Below are 19,911 nucleotides of genomic sequence, written 5' to 3' on the forward strand. Positions count from 1 at the left end.
GACAACATGCTTGGAATTAGATCTGTGGTTTTTTATTTTAAATAAAGTTGATTAGTTTAAGAATCTAAAATTTTCTTTTATGAAAGTATTATTAAATATTTTATTTAAAAAAGTATTCTTCAAATTAAGAATATTATTTTTAAAAATTATTTTACCTAAAAAACCCTTACTGTTGGGTTTTAATCGAATATTTTTTTCTAATTGATTTTTATCTTACACGCTCCTTTTTTTTTTTTTTTTTTTGCCACGTTAATGAAAATATCTTTTCATTCTCCATTAGTAATCTATCGCGAACGACATCATTGGTCACCTCTATCTCCTCCATGCCTTGCTCCCACACAAGTAATATCGCTAATTATCTTATTTCTCTTATCCTCCTTTCCCTTTTCTCGTCTCCCGTAGCCCTATGCTTCCATCCCGAAGAACAATCCAAAGAACCAATTGTGTATTATTGTCACCGGCATAATCAACCCTCTTATTGTGCTACTCTCCCACCCAAATCGTCGGTTGTAGTAGCACGAGTGGTAATGCCACACTAAATCTCTTTTTTGTGATAAAAATAAGATTATAATTATTGTCATTAACATGATGTGCCCTTTTGTTTGTGTCCTTTGCATTGGTACCTTAGTTGATCACGAAAATGTTATATGCACCCTTATTTAGCTCAGCTACTTTAATGTTTTCTATGCCACCATCAATCGATCAGGTTCCTCTGTGGTCTTTCTCCAATCCAACAAATCACATATGAAGAAGGATATTGCTATTATGCTATTTGCCTTATTTGTCTCCCGAAAAGAAGGTAATGAGTGACACCACTCAAAATAAGAATGGAGGGTGGAGGTAATGGGGCAAGCGACACTATATAGAGAGAAAGAAGAGAGGAATAAGAGGAGAAAAAGGAAGGGAGGAGAGGACGTATAGTATAACTAACGGTGAGAGTAAGGAGCGAATGTGATGAGTGATGCCACTAAAGATAGATAGTTGGTGAATGACAAAGGATAATTTTTATTAAAATGATTAAAATTAGGCGCCTCAAGTAAAATCAAATTAGGAGAATGTAATTGGGCACAAGTCCAATAGTATTTTTTTTGGATAAAATATTTTTATTTTTAGAAAAAAAACAATATATTTGATTTGGTACAAGTATAATATTTTCTATTATATATATTTTAATATTTTTAATGATAAGATTTCATCGTCCAAATATAATATTGAGAAGGTGAGACTTTTATCCGTGATTATTTTATGTTATCTTTAAATTATTATTTTTCTTTCTTCTCTTTTGATTTATCTATTAAAAAATCTAAATCATTTCTCTCTAGGAGCTCTGCACTTAATCTTTTATTTATATATATATTTGTTTTCCAAATTGGATGATCTTATGTAAGACGCGAAAAGACGGTGAAAGACTTTCCTCCAACGAATTTGCTCGTTGACCTCCGGTGATTATTTTCTATTTATCTTTAAATTAGAATCTTTCTTTTATCTCTTTCTATTTCTCGACCAAAACAAATCCTTATACTCGTCCAATATCTCCCAAAGTCAACGCATTTTGTTCTGCTACAGAGCCCGCATTCTACAGGGAAATGACGTGTCTGGTACCCGCGTAGTTAGACTTCAGATGTTCCTGAACCACGGTGAGTCACGGCTGACTGCCCCTTCGGAACCTGCGTTCGGTAAGCGTACTGTTTTATGCGGACCACGTATTTAGTTAGTCACCTCATTGGACTTCGGATTAGGCTTATTTACTAGCTGTTTATGTCGTGACAGCGTACTCGGTGTCTCAAGTCCCACATCCCATAGTCGTTCAACATAGCTGTTTGTTTCGGATCGACATTTTTTATGACTTTTATTTAATTTAGAAAATATTTGATTATTTTAAGTTGTTTATGTTAAGCATCGAGCCTTTTATTTTGATGGGTAAATTATGGTAGTTTAGCCGTCGAATGACGATGACAAATCCGACGGTCCGGATCGTGTGATTCGTTGTTCTCACGCACACGGCAAGAAGTCTCTCGTTCTCTCCAGAAGCAACTGGACCCGCTACATGAGTCGTTTCCGTTCGTGTAAAACCGGGAAAGTGATAACGTAGCAAAACAACCGGGGGTCGATAGGGCTTTTTTCCGGTTCGAGAAAAGGACATCGAAGGATAGGAAGGCGAAAGAGAGGGGGGGGGGGAAGAGCTACACTCTTATTTCCTCTAAATCTTGCTTTGTTTGTCCCCTCGAACCCTAATCCTAGCAAGAGGAAGCATCCTTGGGAGATTCCTCATCTTGAACGGTAGAAAGGAGAGGGGATTTTTCTTGTACCATATATATTGGCAGAAGGGATGGCGCCGGGTCAAGGAGGGCAGCAGCAGTTTCGGTACACGCAGACGCCGTCGAAGGTGCTGCACGTTCGAAACCTGCCGTGGGAGTGCACGGAGGAGGAGCTCGTTGCCCTCTGCGAGCCCTTTGGCAGGATCGTCAACACCATGTGCAACGTCGGCGCCAACAAGAACCAGGCCTTCGTCGAATTCGTCCGTATCGTCTCTCTGTTTTGATCATTTGCCTTGTTGCTTGTGATAGTTTTGGTGATATATGTGTACATTATCTTTTGGCTACTCATTGCTAACAATCCACACTATTTTTACGCTGGACGAAGAATGTTGGGTTTGCTATTGAATTTCTCGACTGATCATATTCAGATCAGAAGCACCAAATTGGAGTTTTTGGAACTTCCCATAGATGAAAATTCATAATAGGACGAAATGAAGGATTCGATCCTTCGTGAATTAGAACTCTTCCAGCTTTATCTACGCGTCAACAGGACTCAAAACTTTTTCTAGTAAACCGTTTTCCATCTTCTCGATAAAATAAATCCAAAATGCCAGTGATCAGCAAGTACTTTAGTATAACTAGGGTCTCAACTTTCCATGCTCTGGATCAACTAGGTGCTACCTTCTTCTGCTGTAGTATGCTTGTGAATGCTTTATTTAACTGTGATTTTTTTAATTCTTGGAGTTTTTGCATCAGAGGAGTTCTACTTGGTACAACCTTTGTGTTAATTTTCATTTTTTAAAGTCTATATTCATTACTCAGTGCATTTTAAAAATGTTTCTTTCTCTCTAGGTGGACCTTAACCAAGCAATTTCAATGGTATCGTACTATGCTTCTTTGTCTGAGCCAGCCCAAGTCCGTGGAAAAACTGTCTATATCCAGTATTCTAACAGGCAAGAAATTACAAATAACAAGAGTGGTGGTGATGTTCCTGGGAATGTCTTGCTTGTCACTATTGAAGGTGTTGAAGCTGGTGATGTAAGCATAGATGTCATTCATTCGGTAAGTTTTCTTGGTTGGGAGCCCTTGTTGTACATGGAGCCATTCTAGTCTTATGGTCATCTTATCAAGTATTCGTATTTCGGTTGCCTGGATCATTTTTATGGTAAGGGGCACGCAAGAAAAATATTCTCCAGCAAAAGACATGCTCATTCTTTCTGTTCTTTTCTAGTAACTTACAGTGCATGAACTAGCAGGGCCATAATGATGGGAGAAAACTTACATACAACTATTTTGTTGGGAGAATTACCACATATGTTACAATCTCGTTTTCACATTTGAAACCTTGTATCCTTGTGAAATGGTTATTAGTTGGACTTAATAACATAAACAATATTCTAACATCTGGTGGTATGTTCGATTTTCGATATTTTGGAATCGAAATGTCCTTGGCTTATGTATGGTTGATGCTTTCCACTTGACCTGTTGAATTTTTTTTATATCTTCTACCTTCAAAAGAACTTACTGGAGTAATTGGGTGAGCTCCTTTTCACAGCTGGAGCAGTTTATGCATGGATAAAAGGTTTCAGTTGGCAAGAGTGAAAACTGTTTTTTTTTTTTTTCTTTTGAGGCTGTTTTTATTATTGTGTTTCTTGTGTTCCTCATAATTTTCTTAGGAGGACATGGTTCTAGTATGATTTTTCATGCATATGACAACAGTAACAACAACAAGAAGCTGTAATATTGCATGCATATATATTTTTCCAAGTATATGTGCACTCATGCTAATGTGCCTATGGATGACTTTAGCTTATGGGGCTACACTTGTGGTCTATGCTGGTTAAATTTCTCGTTAACTATTTGTCATAACAAGCTTTCCAATTTTGTCTTAGGTGTTTTCTGCCTTCGGTTTTGTGTATAAAATTGCCACATTCGAAAAAGCTGCTGGGTTTCAGGTGAGACCACATGTGTTGGTCCTCTTCAGGAGAAATGCAGGAAGTAATTTACCATCAGTACTTGAATCATTTTGCAGGCATTAATCCAGTACACGGATGCAGAGACTGCGGCAAGTGCAAGAAATGAGTTGGATGGAAGAAGTATTCCAAGGTTGCGTGTTTTTGCATTGTATTTAGTATGAAAATATGTTTTTATTTTATTTGAATTATTGCTAATTGAACTTGAAGGTTCCAGGTACTTGCTCCCTGAGCATATTACATCTTGCCATTTGCGTATCTCATATTCAGCCCACACAGATTTAAGTATCAAATTCCAGTCACATCGGAGCAGGTACATTTTGTTGTTTTTTCGTGTGCTAGAAGTGCACAGGCTGTTTTATGATTTTATTACCATTATATTTTTACTTTTGAATTTGTTGATTTCTTGACCTTACCTGTTTTCCTTCAGTTTCTGATCAGTGCTCAAGAAGTAATGTTCTGTAGAATCATCTTTGTAATATTTGTTCCTCACAATGATGAGCACTAAATATATTTGCAATATACTGTTGCATAAATTACATCTTGCGTAACATGTTCCCTTTTCACAAGGTCTAATACATAGTTCAAGCAGCTGACATGAGTTAAATTTTGTGGGTTCTTCGGGCATGATAATTCCTTGATATAGTAAAATTGCTGAAGGTACATGTCTGTAAATTCAGCCTCCTGTAATCAGGCAGGAAATTTAGAACTTAAGAGATGACCTACTCTTATCGTGATTGTGCAACATGGGTAATCCTGTGATTCCATAATTTGGACTTATAGTTTCTTCTCTTGTACATTGTTTTAAGCAGTTCTTGTAAGAAAAATGTTTGGCATTTTATTGATGTTTTAACTGTTGAATTTTGTTTGCTCTTGTTACACTGCCATGTTTCAGATTTAGTTGTAATCGGAGTGTATTATGTTTCTTAAACTAACTGAAGAGTTAACAAATGAATATTGGTATGAGATTATCACACTATCATGTTATTAACACACATTTCACAGTAGATTTTTTTTCCCCATCAAGTTCTATCTTTAGATTTTTTATGCAAATTGGTCGCAATCTAGGGCTTGCATATAACTCAAACCTTAATAAACTTTGTTTTTTTAATGAACAGGGATTACACAAATCCCTTTCTTCCTGTGAATGCGTCAGCTATTGAGGGAACTCTGCAGGTAACTTTTATGTATCAAATTCACTTCTGCTTCTTTATTCTTTTCGTTCTTGTTTTTCCTTGATGTATTTACAAGAAATCCTTCGCAGGCTTTGCCAGGTCATGATGGAAAGAAAAAGGAGCCGGAGAGCAATGTTCTTTTAGCTTCTATAGAGAATTTGCAATATGCTGTGACAGTTGATGTTCTTTATACAGTAAGACATTTTCTATCTACCTCCATGTTTTATTAATGTTTTTAACTTTCAGCTAAACATCAAAATGAACCTACTCAATGTTTGTTCTTGACAAATTACAGGTCTTCTCTGCTTTTGGTATTGTGCAGAAAATTTTAATTTTTGAGAAAAATGGTGGCATGCAGGCCTTGATACAGTATTCTGGTATGGAAATTATTAAAGATGTTTCATGTTTGATATTTTCTAGTAAATTGCATATAAGCATTTTAATTTTGGTCTCCATTTTGATTGAATGTGCAAATACACAACACAACTTATCTTTTGTCTATGGTGCCCTCTAATTAATAGTTGTAAGCTGAACTTAGGTAGCATCTTGTGCTTATGTGCATGTTTGCAGATGCATGAGCAAGTTATTTTTGTGCACCTGCCATGTGCTGGCAGGAGATTATGGACTGATACCATGTGCATGTGTCTTCACTTCACTTTGGTACACATGAACCTGTGGATGTGCATGTGTAGACTAGTACATGTAGTGTTTCGTGTGCATCACTATTGATACAGGATAGCAGGAGACATTAATTGCGTCTTGATTCTGAATATTCCAATAGGATTGCTCTTGGATTGGCCATCCCTCACAAGGAGGTGGGTTACCAACTACGCCTGGTTGGACCCAAGGTGACTGCAAGTATGGTTGGCAGGCCCTTGATATAAAACAAGGGTATAAATCCCACTCCAACGGGTCTCTGCATTCTCCTCCTATTTTGGAGGAGTTTATCAGTGTCATGAAGCTTTTTCATTGTGAACTCTATGTTTCCTTGCATGAGACCCTGGTAAAGATTGCTCAAATCTTCTAAACACTATCAGGTGACCATGAAGATGTTTAAGTGTCGATGTGCTGCCATAACATCGTGGGGTTCTAGTGGTTAGCCTAGGCCATACTGGGGCCAGCCTAGCTCTAAGCCAATGCCCAAGGGCTTTTGAATTGATGGCTGGCCCTAGCAGGTTATGGGCATTCCTTTGGGCTTTCTTTCTTGATGGTGGTGATTTCCATGATGTGTCCCGGCCTCAAAATAAGTGCATCATAACCAGTTCATGTCAACTTTGGGTGCAATTAATTTAGGTTTTGGGTCAATTTCTCAGTTTAAAGAAATTGTGTCAGTTTGGGTCTGACTTCACAAACTGACTTTTGGTTTAAGTAGGTTTTGGGAAGTCAATTTGAGTTTTTTCTTATTTCGTCACATCTGTTGATGGGTCATATAGATGTTACAATAGGCATACAAGTGAATGAGATAATATTTTGTTGGTGCCCAAGGTGGGAACTTTTATAATATTTTTGGATCATTTTAAATTGTCCGAAGTTGGTAAGTTATGATGACTGTGTAGTCTTGGAAATGCCTGTTTGGTTTTTTTGTAAGGAAATTGTAAGATACTAGAAATTTTAGTTGCTGATCATAAATAGTGAGATTTTAGGAAATCAAAATTATCCGGACAGATTTTTTTAGTGTCTCAATTCAGATAAGGGGGCTATTGGCTGGTTTGAATAAGTTGAGACATGGGTGGCTGATTTTTTTTCCCCAAGCCTCCAGGAGTTTTAGTCTGGCTGATCTTGTTGCCTGCCTGGTTTTAGTCTGGCTGACTTATCTTGATGCATGTCTGGTGACTTTCTCAGGTCGTTCTGCATGATATTTTGTGTTGAATCTGTAAGTTGTTATCTGTTGTTAATTCTTATGTAGTTCAAGCGTCCAGCAAGGGATATGCTTAATGTTCTCTCTTTATGCACAAATAACGACAATCCAGGTTGAAATGCTTTTTTTTTTCGAGGCGAGGGGCATGTTTATCTAAATTATCCTCACGTGTGATAATCTTGGTGGGCACAACCTCCTTGGGGACCTCTAGAAGGGCTTTGTGGTCAAGCACTGCAACTGGCCCTAGGGAGTCTACCCTTATTTGTGCAGCTGATATGCCATGGACTGACTACCTTCAGGAACTATATCAGTGTCATTCATGAAAGTTGAAGCAATGACTTTTGTCATTGGAGTTGTGCCAGGATTTTCAATTGTTACAAAAACCTACAAAATTCATGGTTAGGGAGGGAGGCCCTTCAAAATTCTTCGATTGTTCTCCCATTGGTAGAGGTATTATTTTGCCTCTTGCTGCTAAATTTGATCTTTGGTCCTTTCTGGACACACAAGCACAATCATTTCTTGTATAAGGACCTGTTTGATTTGCCTAACATGTCTGCTATAAGACCAATTTTAATCAGTTCACTGTCATGTCATGAGTCGGTTGGTCTAATCCATGCTTACTGATCCTACCTGGTCTTTTTACTGTCATATTGCCTTTATCACCTCCTTTCACAACAAACTGTTGTACTCCTTGTTAGTTCGTCCTGACTGTTACAGTTAAGCTTATCTGCAGACACGCTTTCAGATATTGCAGTGAAAATTAAGACTGTTGAAAGTTGGTACTAAAGCAATTAATAGTTGTTAGGTGATTAAGTGCTCACGTGCACATTGAACATCTTAAAGGATGATATATAGTTAATGATTTTGTTCGAAATAGAAAGGATTTTTTATATTTAATTAAGCATCATACTATTTGAGATAATTGTCTTTTATACTTTCAAGCTAATGTTTTGGCTCTGTTAAGTTATCTACGTGCCATTTCTTTGTTTCCATCAGATGTGATGACTGCGTCAGTTGCCAAGGAGGCTTTGGAGGGACACTGCATCTATGATGGTGGTTACTGTAAGCTTCATCTGACATACTCTCGTCATACTGATCTCAATCTTAAGGTATATATAATTTTTTGGGTTAAGCGGAGCAATAAAACTTTTTTAAGTTTCAAAAATTGGCTGTCGAAAGAATTATATCTATCCATCAGGAAAAAGAAAATAAAATTGTGCGCACTTGAGGTCCTTCTGTTGTCTTTCTATTAGCACACTGGCTTAGACTTTCATCCTTTATGTGCATGGTTACTTACAGTCAATTATATGTATGTATGCTCTCTTTTAGGTGCATAATGAGAGAAGCAGAGACTACACTATTCAGGACACGGGTGTACCAATGATGTCCCAAGCTCCTGGTTTACCCACCACTTCTGGGTGGCAAGTTTATCCCCAGCCAACATCCACATACGTGGGCAGTGATTTTGGAGCTACAGGACAAGCAACAAATCCTCAGGGTCAAATGTTGACATGGAATTCTAGCACGTCAGGTGGAAGCTTTGTTTCAGAGCCTAACTTGTACCCAGGTCAAACCATTGCAACTGCTCCTGTTTCTCATTACCCAGTTTCAGCAAACACCTCCAGTGCTACTGCTGGGTCACTTCAAGCTTCACAGAACTCATCACCTTATGGTGTTATGTCGAATACAAGGCCTGCTTCTTCACCAACCACTCGACCTTTGTACTACAGTTCATAAGCTGCATCTTCTGACAATTCTCTAGGTCTGTTGCGTCTAGTATATTACTACTTGAATTTATATTTTAAAAGCATCTAATTAAGAGTAAATGGTAGTTTTGTTTTGGTATCTTAGTAGTTTATCCTGAAATAAGCTATCGAGTTTGACGTGAACCAGTGTGCTTTAAACATTCTTAAATGTTTTATTTTTCATCCATTCTTTTTTTTCACCATGCAGTATTTTCGTCTTGGGCAATTAATCATATGTTATGTATTCCACATCAAGATAGTTTGACAAAATTGAGTTTCGAAGGTTTGTGGAGACATAATTTCTAGACATTTTTCCTTTCAAGTGGGTTCAGAGTTTTTTTTTTCTTTAAACAGTTGCCTTTTATGATAGAATTTTATGATATGCTTTGCATTAGTAATGTATTCCAAAGATCAAGCAGTAAATACAAGCATAAGGCACTTCCGCCTGAACTTTTACAATATCTTCTTTACTTCTGGTTATAAAGCCTTTTAAGTGCTATTGTTTACGGATATAAAATTCAAACATATCTGGAATTCCAGACATTGTTAGATAATGACCCCTTTTCATAATCTTTATAACTTTTTCTAGTGGCATACTAATAGATCATGAAGCAATGTTATTTTTAGTTGTGTGATGAGACATGCTCAGGGAAGTGACCAATTTCTTTAGAACAATATCCAACTGATAGTATGCAATAATTTCATCTCAGTGCTGGTTGAATAAACACTGGCCAAAACATGCCTTGCAGGTATCCAGACTCTCCCATCAGTGAAGTTGCCATGAGATTTATGATACTCTGCACCGGTCTGCTCTTTCTCGGCTTCACTCAATCTATGGAACTTTGGAACTGCAGAAGATAGCCTACTGCTAGCTCTATAAGTCAATTGTACAGGCTTTTGTGGTTTGATGTGGTGACTGGATCTACCTAGAAGAACATGTTATTTCTTGGGTTCTAAATGATTGAAGCCGCACTTCCAGCTTCAGAAAGATGTTTTCCCTTCATGTTCAAAGTCTATGGATGTGTCAATTGTCGATAACATTATCGATTTAAATCTGCGATCCAGATGAGTAGTTGCTTCTCGATTTGGCCTTTGATTCTTCTTGTAAGATTTCGAATAGTCGCAATCTTTTGATGATTTTAGATTTCGAGTCTCAATCCTGCTCGAAATTTGGTTTGTTTTAATTGCTTGCGCATTGATAGATGTGACGCTGATGACGACAAGAAGAAAAAGGAAGAATAATTAATCAAAGAAGCTGCCCTCCACAACTTTGATGAACTCCTTGAAATCGATCCTCCCGTCGTCGGTCTCGTCGTACGCCGCGATCATCCGTCGGCATGCCTCCAATGCCGCCCCCTCCGGGAAGCCCAGCTTGCAGAGAACACGATGCAGGTCCAGGGGCTCTATGACCCCGTCACCGTCATCATCGAAGACGGAGAACGCCTCCGCCACTTCCTCCAAGCTCGGCTCCTCCCCCTCAAACACGCCACGCATCTCCTCGAGCTGCTCACCGTCCGCGCCGCAAGGCATGCCCGTAATGATCTCCATCACCGTCTCCACGTCTTCTCTGGTCAACTCGGGCGCCTCGCTACCGTCGGCCGAGTCGCCGGGTCTGACACGATCGACGACCCCCGATGCGCACGGCGCTGGGTGCCGGAAGAGGAACCCCATGGATATCTTATTCTTCAGGACGACCCCCATGGAGATGGTCTTGTTGAAGTGGAGCACGATGGGCTCTGTGAGTGCGAGGGAGTGGTACGGTGCAGTTGGCAATGGTTTCTCCATGGTTTCCAGCGCTGAGGAGGAAGAAGACGCTGCTTCTTGGTCCAACCAATAACATGCATGGCGAATCGATGTGTATTTATGCGTGCAGGTGCGACTGTTTTCCTCTGGCACGTACGCAGCAGAGGCTGTCGACGCGGTGGCTAATCACAGAATCCAACAAAACTGGGCTGTCCTCGACAGCGAGGAAGAGATAGAGAGAGAGAGACGTGTCAAAATGTTGATGCCATCAATCAAACGGACGCACACAATACTTAGACGAATCTTTGCAGGTTCGTTGAAGAGAGATCCGGATTGGATCATCAGATAGCTGAGATAGATACTGTTCGTTCATGTTCTCAAAGATTACCACTGATACTTAGCTGAGACGAGGACTTCCTCGTAATGTTTGGCGGCGTTGTCCCAGCTCAGGTCCTGTGCCATCCCTCGCGTCTGCAGGCCCTTCCAATTCTCCTTCTGGTTCCTGTAGGTGTTGAGGCAGTTCCCCAGCGCATTGATCAGCTTGTTGGCCTCCGCCCGGTCGAACGTCCACCCGAACCCGCTCTCCCTGAAGGGATCGAACGGGATCACCGTGTCGCGAAGCCCGCCGACGGCGTGCACCACCGGGACCGTGCCGTACTTCATGGCGTACAGCTGGTTCAGCCCGCAGGGCTCGAACCGCGATGGCATGAGCAGGACGTCCGCCCCTGCGGTGATCCTGTGCGCCATCTTCACCGAGAACCCCACCCACGCCCTCACCTTGTTGTGGTGCTCCCTGTCGAACTTGCGCAGCATCTCCTCCAGGTCGGCCCGCCCGGTGCCCAGCATCACCAGCTGCAAGTCCTGCCCGACGATCCAAGGCATCGCACCCGCAATGAGGTCGACGCCCTTCTGGTGATCCAGCCGGCCGATGAATCCGATGAGGGGGACGTCCTCGCGGACAGGGAGGCCGAGCTCCTTCTGCAGCGCCGCCTTGCACTGTGGTTTCCCGGCTTGCAGAGTCTCAATGGAATAGTTTCTGTAGCCATCGGATTGCAGGTGAAGATCCAGCTCAGGGTTCCAGTCCACTGTGTCGATCCCGTTGACGATGCCTTGGAACTTCCAGTTGTTCTCGTTTATGATCTCATGGAGTCCCCACCCACCTTCGGATGTTGTGAGCTCCCATGCGTAGCCACGGCTGACGGTGATCACGCGGTCAGCAGTCTTGAGGCCGGCCGCGAAGATGTTGAAGTGGTCACCTCCCATCGGCTCATACAGCTTGAAGAGGTCCATGTGTTGATCGGGCAAGTCGACATGGAAGAAGTCCTCAACTGGACCACGCCCCTGGACAAGACACACAGGTAGAATGCAGACGATAAGGATTCCGAGCTCGTAGTTTCCTAAGTTGTTTAGAATGATGCCATGAAACTTCTATATCAGGATCAGATTCAAGCATTCTTCTCGGTAGAAAAAGAGAAGAGAAGATGAATGATTTTATCTTCATTTTGAGCGAAATGATTTTTCTTTGGTGGTGGTAACTCAGAAATCTTTGCAAGTTTGAAATGAAGCAACTTCAACAAAAATGGGGGAGAAAAGAAATTAAAAGCGGAGATGTTTTGATTGCTCAAAAAGAGTTTAAGAAGACAAACATTCATTTGATGCAAAAGAGAAGGATGTAAAGAAGGTTTCTAATAAAACAGAGTGCTTCAAATGTCATGCAATTATAACAAGGTTTGGGAAAAACCATGATAGACTCATGAAAAATTAAGTACAACATATGATCAATATCTTCAGGTCACACAAAAACAATATGGCCAGGGGCATCATGCAACCTAAACTTCAAGAAATACAATGCAGCTGTAGGAATTCATGCAAGCATAATTGGATCATTGATTCAGTGACGTGAGAAATAGTCAGAAAGTGTTTGGTTTACTGATAAGGTAAGTGAGAGAACTGCAAACTTGCAGATATCGTCTTGGCAAATTTAACAGTCTTTGAGCAGTTCTGAGGATCTCACAGGCTACTGAACTCAGCAAATTGAACTTCTAAATGAAGAGAGAATTTAACAGAAGTTTAACCTAATAGATGCAGCATAAAATGCGAGAGAGCTAACCTGGTGAGATATGTTGTGGATCACCAAGATGGACCTGGCATACTTCATCAAGCCATTGTCGCGGTAGCATGCTTTCAGATACACAGGCAGAAGTGATGTGTGCCAATCGTTCGCAATGAAAATTAAATTTCCGTCTCCATAGCATAAGCCGCCACATGGAACATGCCACGGAACCTGCAATTGTATCAGTCTAAACTCGAAACAATGACATATGTTTAACAAGTTGTGAATGAAAAATACAAGGTATATCCACAGAAAAAGGATACTTACCATAAAACTAAATCTTATTGTTCGAATAGAATTAAGTGTTTGGTTATACACCGACTACAGACTTGCGAAGAAATATAACATGAGTGGTATGCAAATTTATCTGCTTCACAACAAAACTGGTTTGCTTATCATGAAAGCCAGAATACTGATAAATCCTAATAGATTATAATTCACAATAACTTTTGATTTTAGAAGAATTATAAGGCAAAAGAAAAAGAGAAACTAGCCAATGGTTAAAATTCAGGGAATTATATGAAACAACATATGCAGATAACAGAAACAATGATAAATTGGATGCAAAGGTAAGGCCGAGAAATCAGGGAGGATAGAGGCAGTAAGAACTAAGTATGCTAGAGTAGCCTTCAGTTATTTACATCAACCACTCGATTACTCCATCAATTTTCTAAAAAACTTAGATGATTAAACAAAAGTATTATGATTTAATATCTGTTAATTGGCAGAGGACCAACATTGGAGAGTAACTACCATTGTGTGTTTAACGTAAGGTAAATCCTTGCACAAAGTTCCACTGACTCTATCATAATAGAAAAAAAACATAAGGTATCAAAGAAAACCATATATGTCAGTGGCCTTGTTCTTAATTTCCTAAGCCTAATAAATGGAAATGAGTTTAACAACTAGGCCTTTTTTCTAATATAAACTTGGCCTATTAAATAATTTCACCTGCACAGAGATATCTTACATCTTTTAAAACATCGATCAAGAATCAGAAATTGTATGAAACTCCAAAATTTTTAAACAGTAAATTGTTTTGTTAAGGTTCGTTGATACCAAAGTCACAGTCAGTTCTCCATCGACAATTAGTATGCAGAACCATAGAATTAGATGTATGGTATACTGAGTGTAACATATCGATCTGACTGGATACCTCTATGCTAGTACTGCCCGGTTACATATCGTATTCAATCCAATTTTTAATATATATATATATATATATATATATATATATATATATATATATATATATATATATATATATATATATATATATATATATATACACACACTGAATGTTTTGATACTGACCGATACCTACCCCTCTGAACGGGTCCTGCTACTGGTACTGTAATGAAATTTTAGACCTAAGACAACACTGTACAATGCTAATTTCAGTCATAAGACATCTGCATGAATTAGGAAACAAAGATACAGAACCAGAAAAAAGAAGTGGGAAAAAGGGTTGGGAATTGGCATTTGCAATTGAGTTAAGCACCTCAAGGACTATCAAGTACTAACTCAAAGCAGCACTGAAGCGGCCACCGACATGACTATAAATCATGTTGGAAGTTCCTTCCTGCATTAATCTTAGACAAATGCTCACTACGAATTTTTAATACTGACATATTCTGTTATGTACATCATGGATAGTTGAATATGTTGTTTAGGACAAAGGAGATACCTCTACAGCTACCTTGCATAACAATACCATCCGTTTCAAGATTTCCTGCATTAATTAGCGAAAGACAATATAAATAACTTGTAGAAGGTCATTTCTGTATTTTCAGTGCACAAAAAAATAAAGTAACAAAAAGTGAATAAACTGGATTGACTAATTTACAGGTGTTAAAATTGCAAAAAACTTTTACCAGCCGGTCTCCCCCATAAATGTTGTTCTCTAGATGACGGAAAACTGGACTGTCGATAAATACAAAATCCACACGATCAATATAAGCATGAAAATAATTTACTTCCAGATCCTGCATCCCATAATATGACATCAACTGGATAAGTATGTATTTATAGCTAAATCTAAACACCATGACATGAAACAGCAGATACAGACCTGCCCATCAGCTTTGTAATATTTGCGAACACCTATATCTTTGGATTCAGGATAATTGGCATACCTTGGGGAAACAACCTATAATTTACAAAAGAAAGATTGAACTGGCTATGCAACAGCAATATTAAGGAAGCAACTTTTGGACTAACATTATTCTAGTTTGGTAAACCTGCACATTGTAATTGCAGTTTTATGATTTGAATTGCTATTCCAATTTACCTTTCTGTGGAATAGCTAGAGTCACCACCAACATTAACGTGAGATTTGAGGTTCAAACAGAAATTAATCGACAAAAGGGAAAGGAGAAATACCATAACCCGGTGCCCTCTCCTAGCCAAAGCTTTTGGCAGAGTCCCAGCTACATCTCCAAGCCCTCCTGTTGAAGTTAAAAATGATAAATGTCAGTGAATCTTATTTAAATATCATAATAACACTTTATAAACCCAAACAACAGTCATTCACTTCATTACCAATTGTGGAGCATAGACTTGATACAACAAATTTTCAGTACTTGAGAGGTAAGAGTAAAAATACAGCAAAAGATCAATCGGAAAATACGAAAATACTAAAAATATCAATACCTGTCTTTGACCAAGGAGCACATTCCGCGGAAACTACTATTACATTCATGGCATTCGCTCCAGCCAGAGGAGGGGAATCCACATTTTCTACCTCAATATCTGCTTCTGTATCTACACCATCAGATTTTGCTTCCGTATGGTTCTGAGCATTCTCATCTTCAGTACCCCTTTCAGATTCTTGTATAATAAGTGATGATTCGACTGAATCATAAGTAGAATCAAGATCTGCATCTTTTGCTAGTCCATCAGCTTGTAGGATATCACCTTGCTCTTCTGCTTTCTCTAAAGAATTTTCAGTTTTACCGATACATTGAGTCTTAGACATCTTAGATTCATTTCGCTCAAAATGAAGATAAAATCATTCATCTTCTCTTCTCTTTTTCTACCGAGAAGAATGCTTGAATCTGATCCTGACATAGAAGTTTCATGGCATCATTCTAAACAACTTAGGAAACTACGAGTTCGGAATCCTTATCGTCTGCATTCTACCTGTTTGTCTTGTCCAGGGTCGTGGTCCAGTTGAGGACTTCTTCCATGTCGACTTGCCCGATCAACACATGGACCTCTTCAAGCTGTATGAGCCGATGGGAGGTGACCACTTCAACATCTTCGCGGCCGGCCTCAAGACTGCTGACCGCGTGATCACCGTCAGCCGTGGCTACGCATGGGAGCTCACAACATCCGAAGGTGGGTGGGGACTCCATGAGATCATAAACGAGAACAACTGGAAGTTCCAAGGCATCGTCAACGGGATCGACACAGTGGACTGGAACCCTGAGCTGGATCTTCACCTGCAATCCGATGGCTACAGAAACTATTCCATTGAGACTCTGCAAGCCGGGAAACCACAGTGCAAGGCGGCGCTGCAGAAGGAGCTCGGCCTCCCTGTCCGCGAGGACGTCCCCCTCATCGGATTCATCGGCCGGCTGGATCACCAGAAGGGCGTCGACCTCATTGCGGGTGCGATGCCTTGGATCGTCGGGCAGGACGCGCAGCTGGTGATGCTGGGCACCGGACGGGCCGACCTGGAGGAGATGCTGCGCAAGTTCGACAGGGAGCACCACAACAAGGTGAGGGCGTGGGTGGGGTTCTCGGTGAAGATGGCGCACAGGATCACCGCAGGGTCGGACGTCCTGCTCATGCCATCGCGGTTCGAGCCCTGCGGGCTGAACCAGCTGTACGCCATGAAGTACGGCACGGTCCCGGTGGTGCACGCCGTCGGCGGGCTTCGCGACACGGTGATCCCGTTCGATCCCTTCAGGGAGAGCGGGTTCGGGTGGACGTTCGACCGGGCGGAGGCCAACAAGCTGATCAATGCGCTGGGGAACTGCCTCAACACCTACAGGAACCAGAAGGAGAATTGGAAGGGCCTGCAGACGCGAGGGATGGCACAGGACCTGAGCTGGGACAACGCCGCCAAACATTACGAGGAAGTCCTCGTCTCAGCTAAGTATCAGTGGTGATCTTTGAGAACATGAACGAACAGTATCTATCTCAGCTATCTGATGATCCAATCCGGATCTCTCTTCAACGAACCTGCAAAGATTCGTCTAAGTATTGTGTGCGTCCGTTTGATTGATGGCATCAACATTTTGACACGTCTCTCTCTCTCTATCTCTTCCTCGCTGTCGAGGACAGCCCAGTTTTGTTGGATTCTGTGATTAGCCACCGCGTCGACAGCCTCTGCTGCGTACGTGCCAGAGGAAAACAGTCGCACCTGCACGCATAAATACACATCGATTCGCCATGCATGTTATTGGTTGGACCAAGAAGCAGCGTCTTCTTCCTCCTCAGCGCTGGAAACCATGGAGAAACCATTGCCAACTGCACCGTACCACTCCCTCGCACTCACAGAGCCCATCGTGCTCCTCTTCAACAAGACCATCTCCATGGGGGTCGTCCTGAAGAATAAGATATCCATGGGGTTCCTCTTCCGGCACCCAGCGCCGTGCGCATCGGGGGTCGTCGATCGTGTCAGACCCGGCGACTCGGCCGACGGTAGCGAGGCGCCCGAGTTGACCAGAGAAGACGTGGAGACGGTGATGGAGATCATTACGGGCATGCCTTGCGGCGCGGACGGTGAGCAGCTCGAGGAGCTGCGTGGCGTGTTCGAGGGGGAGGAGCCGAGCTTGGAGGAAGTGGCGGAGGCGTTCTCCGTCTTCGATGATGACGGTGACGGGGTCATAGAGCCCCTGGACCTGCATCGTGTTCTCTGCAAGCTGGGCTTCCCGGAGGGGGCGGCATTGGAGGCATGCCGACGGATGATCGCGGCGTACGACGAGAACGACGACGGGAGGATCGATTTCAAGGAGTTCATCAAAGTTGTGGAGTGATAAGCAGATAAGATTTCCTCAAAGCAGTTAGGAAATCTCTCAGCAGTTGAGAAGCAGATAAGATTTCCTCAAGGCAGTTGAGAAATCTGTCAGGAGTTAGAAAAATCCTCCATGCTGAATGTGTATAACCTCCCTACTGAGTGTGTATAAATGGCTGTCAAGAACTCACTATCAAAATGTATTAGGCAATTATATCTTATACATTTCATAGTTTCTTCTACAATTTCTATCTTTCTATCTTCTTCGCTTAATTTCTATCATGGTATCAGAGCTGTAATAGGTGGTCCGGGCAACTTATCATCACGCTTCAAGTACGTCTCATAGTCGATCAACTTATAATAAAGTTCTTCGAATGATATTGGTGAGTCACGTGCCCGAAGTGCTGCTGTCAGTTCTTTGTACTCGCCTCCTAAGCCATTGAGGGTATGGATTAGGACTTCTTCATCGCTGAGAGAATGACCTATCAAAGCTAAATCATCGATGATAACTTTGATATTTTGTAGATAATCAGCAATAGTACTTCCCTCTTGTTTCATTTTCATCAGATTGGAGAGAAGTCCGAGCATGCGAGTACGCGAGCGATTTGCCAAAGTTGTTTGTAATTTGCACCATGCTTCTGCAGCAGTCGTACATGAGGATATCAGCGGGGCAATGGATCCAGCAACGGAAGCTTGAATAGCTTGGAGGATGAGGCGATCTTGACGTAACCATAGTTGGTGGGCTGGATTTGGCACTGGATTGGGTTCGCCTGGGATGTTGATCATTTCAGGTGGACACTGGAGAGAGCCATCAACGTAACCTAAGAGATCATAGCCAAATAAAAGATTAGAAAGTTGTGCCCGCCAAGATGCGTAGTTGTCGCCTTTGGATAATTTGAAGGGAATGAGTGCTGCAGCATTGATGGTGATAAGACTTTGAGAAGTGCTCAGAGTCCTTGCAGAAATAGGGACAGGAATATCGGAAGAGGAAAATGAAAACATCCCAGATATTTTGTGGCGGGTCAAGTGATCTTTATAGAAGATGTAAAGATATAGGAGGAAGGGAGGAGGAGAAAAGCAGATCGATGCGCTGCAGAGTAGGCTGCAGCGCGATGAACTGCAGTGATGGGCGAGTAATCTGCAGCAAGAAAGGCAGCGATGGCTATGGCGGGAGGTAGATGATGAAGACGTCAGATGTAGAAGAGTAGCTGTATGCAACGCCGAAGAGGGCTGCTGCTTCTTCCAGAGGCACTGGTAGGCTGCAGCGATTCAGAGTGCAGGAGAGATTGTTGCAGCGAGGTGGAAGAAATCTCTGCAGCTTGCAGTATTGGAGTTTGGTGGCCGGAAGAGCAGCGGAGTTTTCAGCGGAAGACTTCGGTTGGCAAGGGAGTAGCAGCCGGCGGTAGAAACAAAGGCCGTGACTGTGCTTCCTTTAGGATCTGATATTAGCAGCCACAAGTGCTGCAGTAGGCTGCAGCGAATGGCTACGGCTGAGGGGCGAAGGCGTCGCCACGAGAGGGATGGTTGGACTCCGGAGAAGAGGGCTTGCTCTAGGCAAACTGCTCTGATACCATGATAGAAATAATAGAAGATAAGAATAATAATTGAAGAAGCATTATTGTAGAAATGAAATAGCTTTAGCTTGAATCTATTAACATGTTCCCTCTCCTATTTATACAAATTAGGAGGAAGGATTTCCCTAATTTAAGTAATTCCTTCTTTTGACAAGTTTCGTTTTTATATCATTTTTGTAGATTATTTTACTAAGTACACATGGTTATATCCTCTCCATCATAAGTCTGATGTTTCTACTGTATTTACTAACTTTCGAAAGTTGGTCGAGAATTTTTTTTCAATCTTCCATTAAAACAGTTTACTCTGATGGTGGAGGCGAATATCAAGCCCTCACATCCTGTCTCTCTGCTTGTGGTATACAACACCTCAAGTCACCCCCACATACTCCCCAATTGGTTGGTTCTGCCGAACGCAAACATCGGCATATCGTTGAAACTGGTCTCTCCCTTCTACATCAAGCATCCATGCCACCATCTTTTTGGTCAGTAGCTTTTCAAACTGCAGTTTA

General features: G+C 41.4%; 5 protein-coding genes across 9 annotated transcripts; 3 read left to right on the top strand and 2 right to left on the bottom strand.

Annotated features, from left to right (window-relative positions):
- Positions 1-2,109: 2,109 nt before the first annotated feature.
- Positions 2,110-10,090, top strand: LOC135588163 (polypyrimidine tract-binding protein homolog 1-like). 5 transcript variants are annotated; one of them, XR_010476132.1, is made up of 11 exons: positions 2,111-2,518; positions 3,111-3,320; positions 4,151-4,213; positions 4,291-4,364; positions 4,449-4,544; positions 5,350-5,407; positions 5,496-5,600; positions 5,702-5,783; positions 8,261-8,326; positions 8,594-9,026; positions 9,759-10,090. XR_010476132.1 is itself a non-coding variant. In XM_065080155.1 (11 exons), the coding sequence occupies exons 1-10, from the start codon at positions 2,330-2,332 to the stop codon at positions 8,999-9,001; spliced, it is 1,398 nt and encodes a 465-aa protein (XP_064936227.1). In that variant the 5' UTR covers positions 2,118-2,329; the 3' UTR covers positions 9,002-9,026; positions 9,759-10,090. The 5 variants fall into 5 exon arrangements, 4 of the variants coding, with proteins under 4 accessions (XP_064936229.1, XP_064936228.1, XP_064936227.1 ...); XM_065080155.1 differs by having other exon boundaries at positions 2,118-2,518; positions 8,261-8,373; XM_065080156.1 differs by lacking the exon at positions 9,759-10,090 and having other exon boundaries at positions 2,116-2,518; positions 5,729-5,783; positions 8,261-8,373; positions 8,594-9,196.
- A 161-nt stretch (positions 10,091-10,251) lies between these two features.
- LOC135680374 (probable calcium-binding protein CML46) lies at positions 10,252-10,794 on the bottom strand. The gene has a single exon (XM_065194254.1). It carries the CDS (start codon positions 10,792-10,794, stop codon positions 10,252-10,254), a length of 543 nt encoding a protein of 180 aa, XP_065050326.1.
- Positions 10,795-11,101: 307 nt separating this feature from the next.
- LOC135588164 (granule-bound starch synthase 2, chloroplastic/amyloplastic-like) lies at positions 11,102-13,980 on the bottom strand. Its single transcript, XM_065080158.1, has one exon. The coding sequence runs from the start codon at positions 12,040-12,042 to the stop codon at positions 11,137-11,139; it is 906 nt and encodes a 301-aa protein (XP_064936230.1). The 5' UTR covers positions 12,043-13,980; the 3' UTR covers positions 11,102-11,136.
- Positions 13,981-16,002: 2,022 nt separating this feature from the next.
- LOC135588166 (granule-bound starch synthase 2, chloroplastic/amyloplastic-like) lies at positions 16,003-17,108 on the top strand. Its single transcript, XM_065080159.1, has one exon. The coding sequence runs from the start codon at positions 16,075-16,077 to the stop codon at positions 16,978-16,980; it is 906 nt and encodes a 301-aa protein (XP_064936231.1). The 5' UTR covers positions 16,003-16,074; the 3' UTR covers positions 16,981-17,108.
- Positions 17,109-17,322: 214 nt separating this feature from the next.
- Positions 17,323-17,850, top strand: LOC135680375 (probable calcium-binding protein CML46). Its single transcript, XM_065194256.1, has one exon. The coding sequence runs from the start codon at positions 17,323-17,325 to the stop codon at positions 17,848-17,850; it is 528 nt and encodes a 175-aa protein (XP_065050328.1).
- Positions 17,851-19,911: the final 2,061 nt, after the last annotated feature.

This window comes from Musa acuminata, chromosome BXJ1-8 (genome assembly GCF_036884655.1).
Source record: "Musa acuminata AAA Group cultivar baxijiao chromosome BXJ1-8, Cavendish_Baxijiao_AAA, whole genome shotgun sequence".
NCBI classification, from domain to species: domain Eukaryota; kingdom Viridiplantae; phylum Streptophyta; class Magnoliopsida; order Zingiberales; family Musaceae; genus Musa; species Musa acuminata.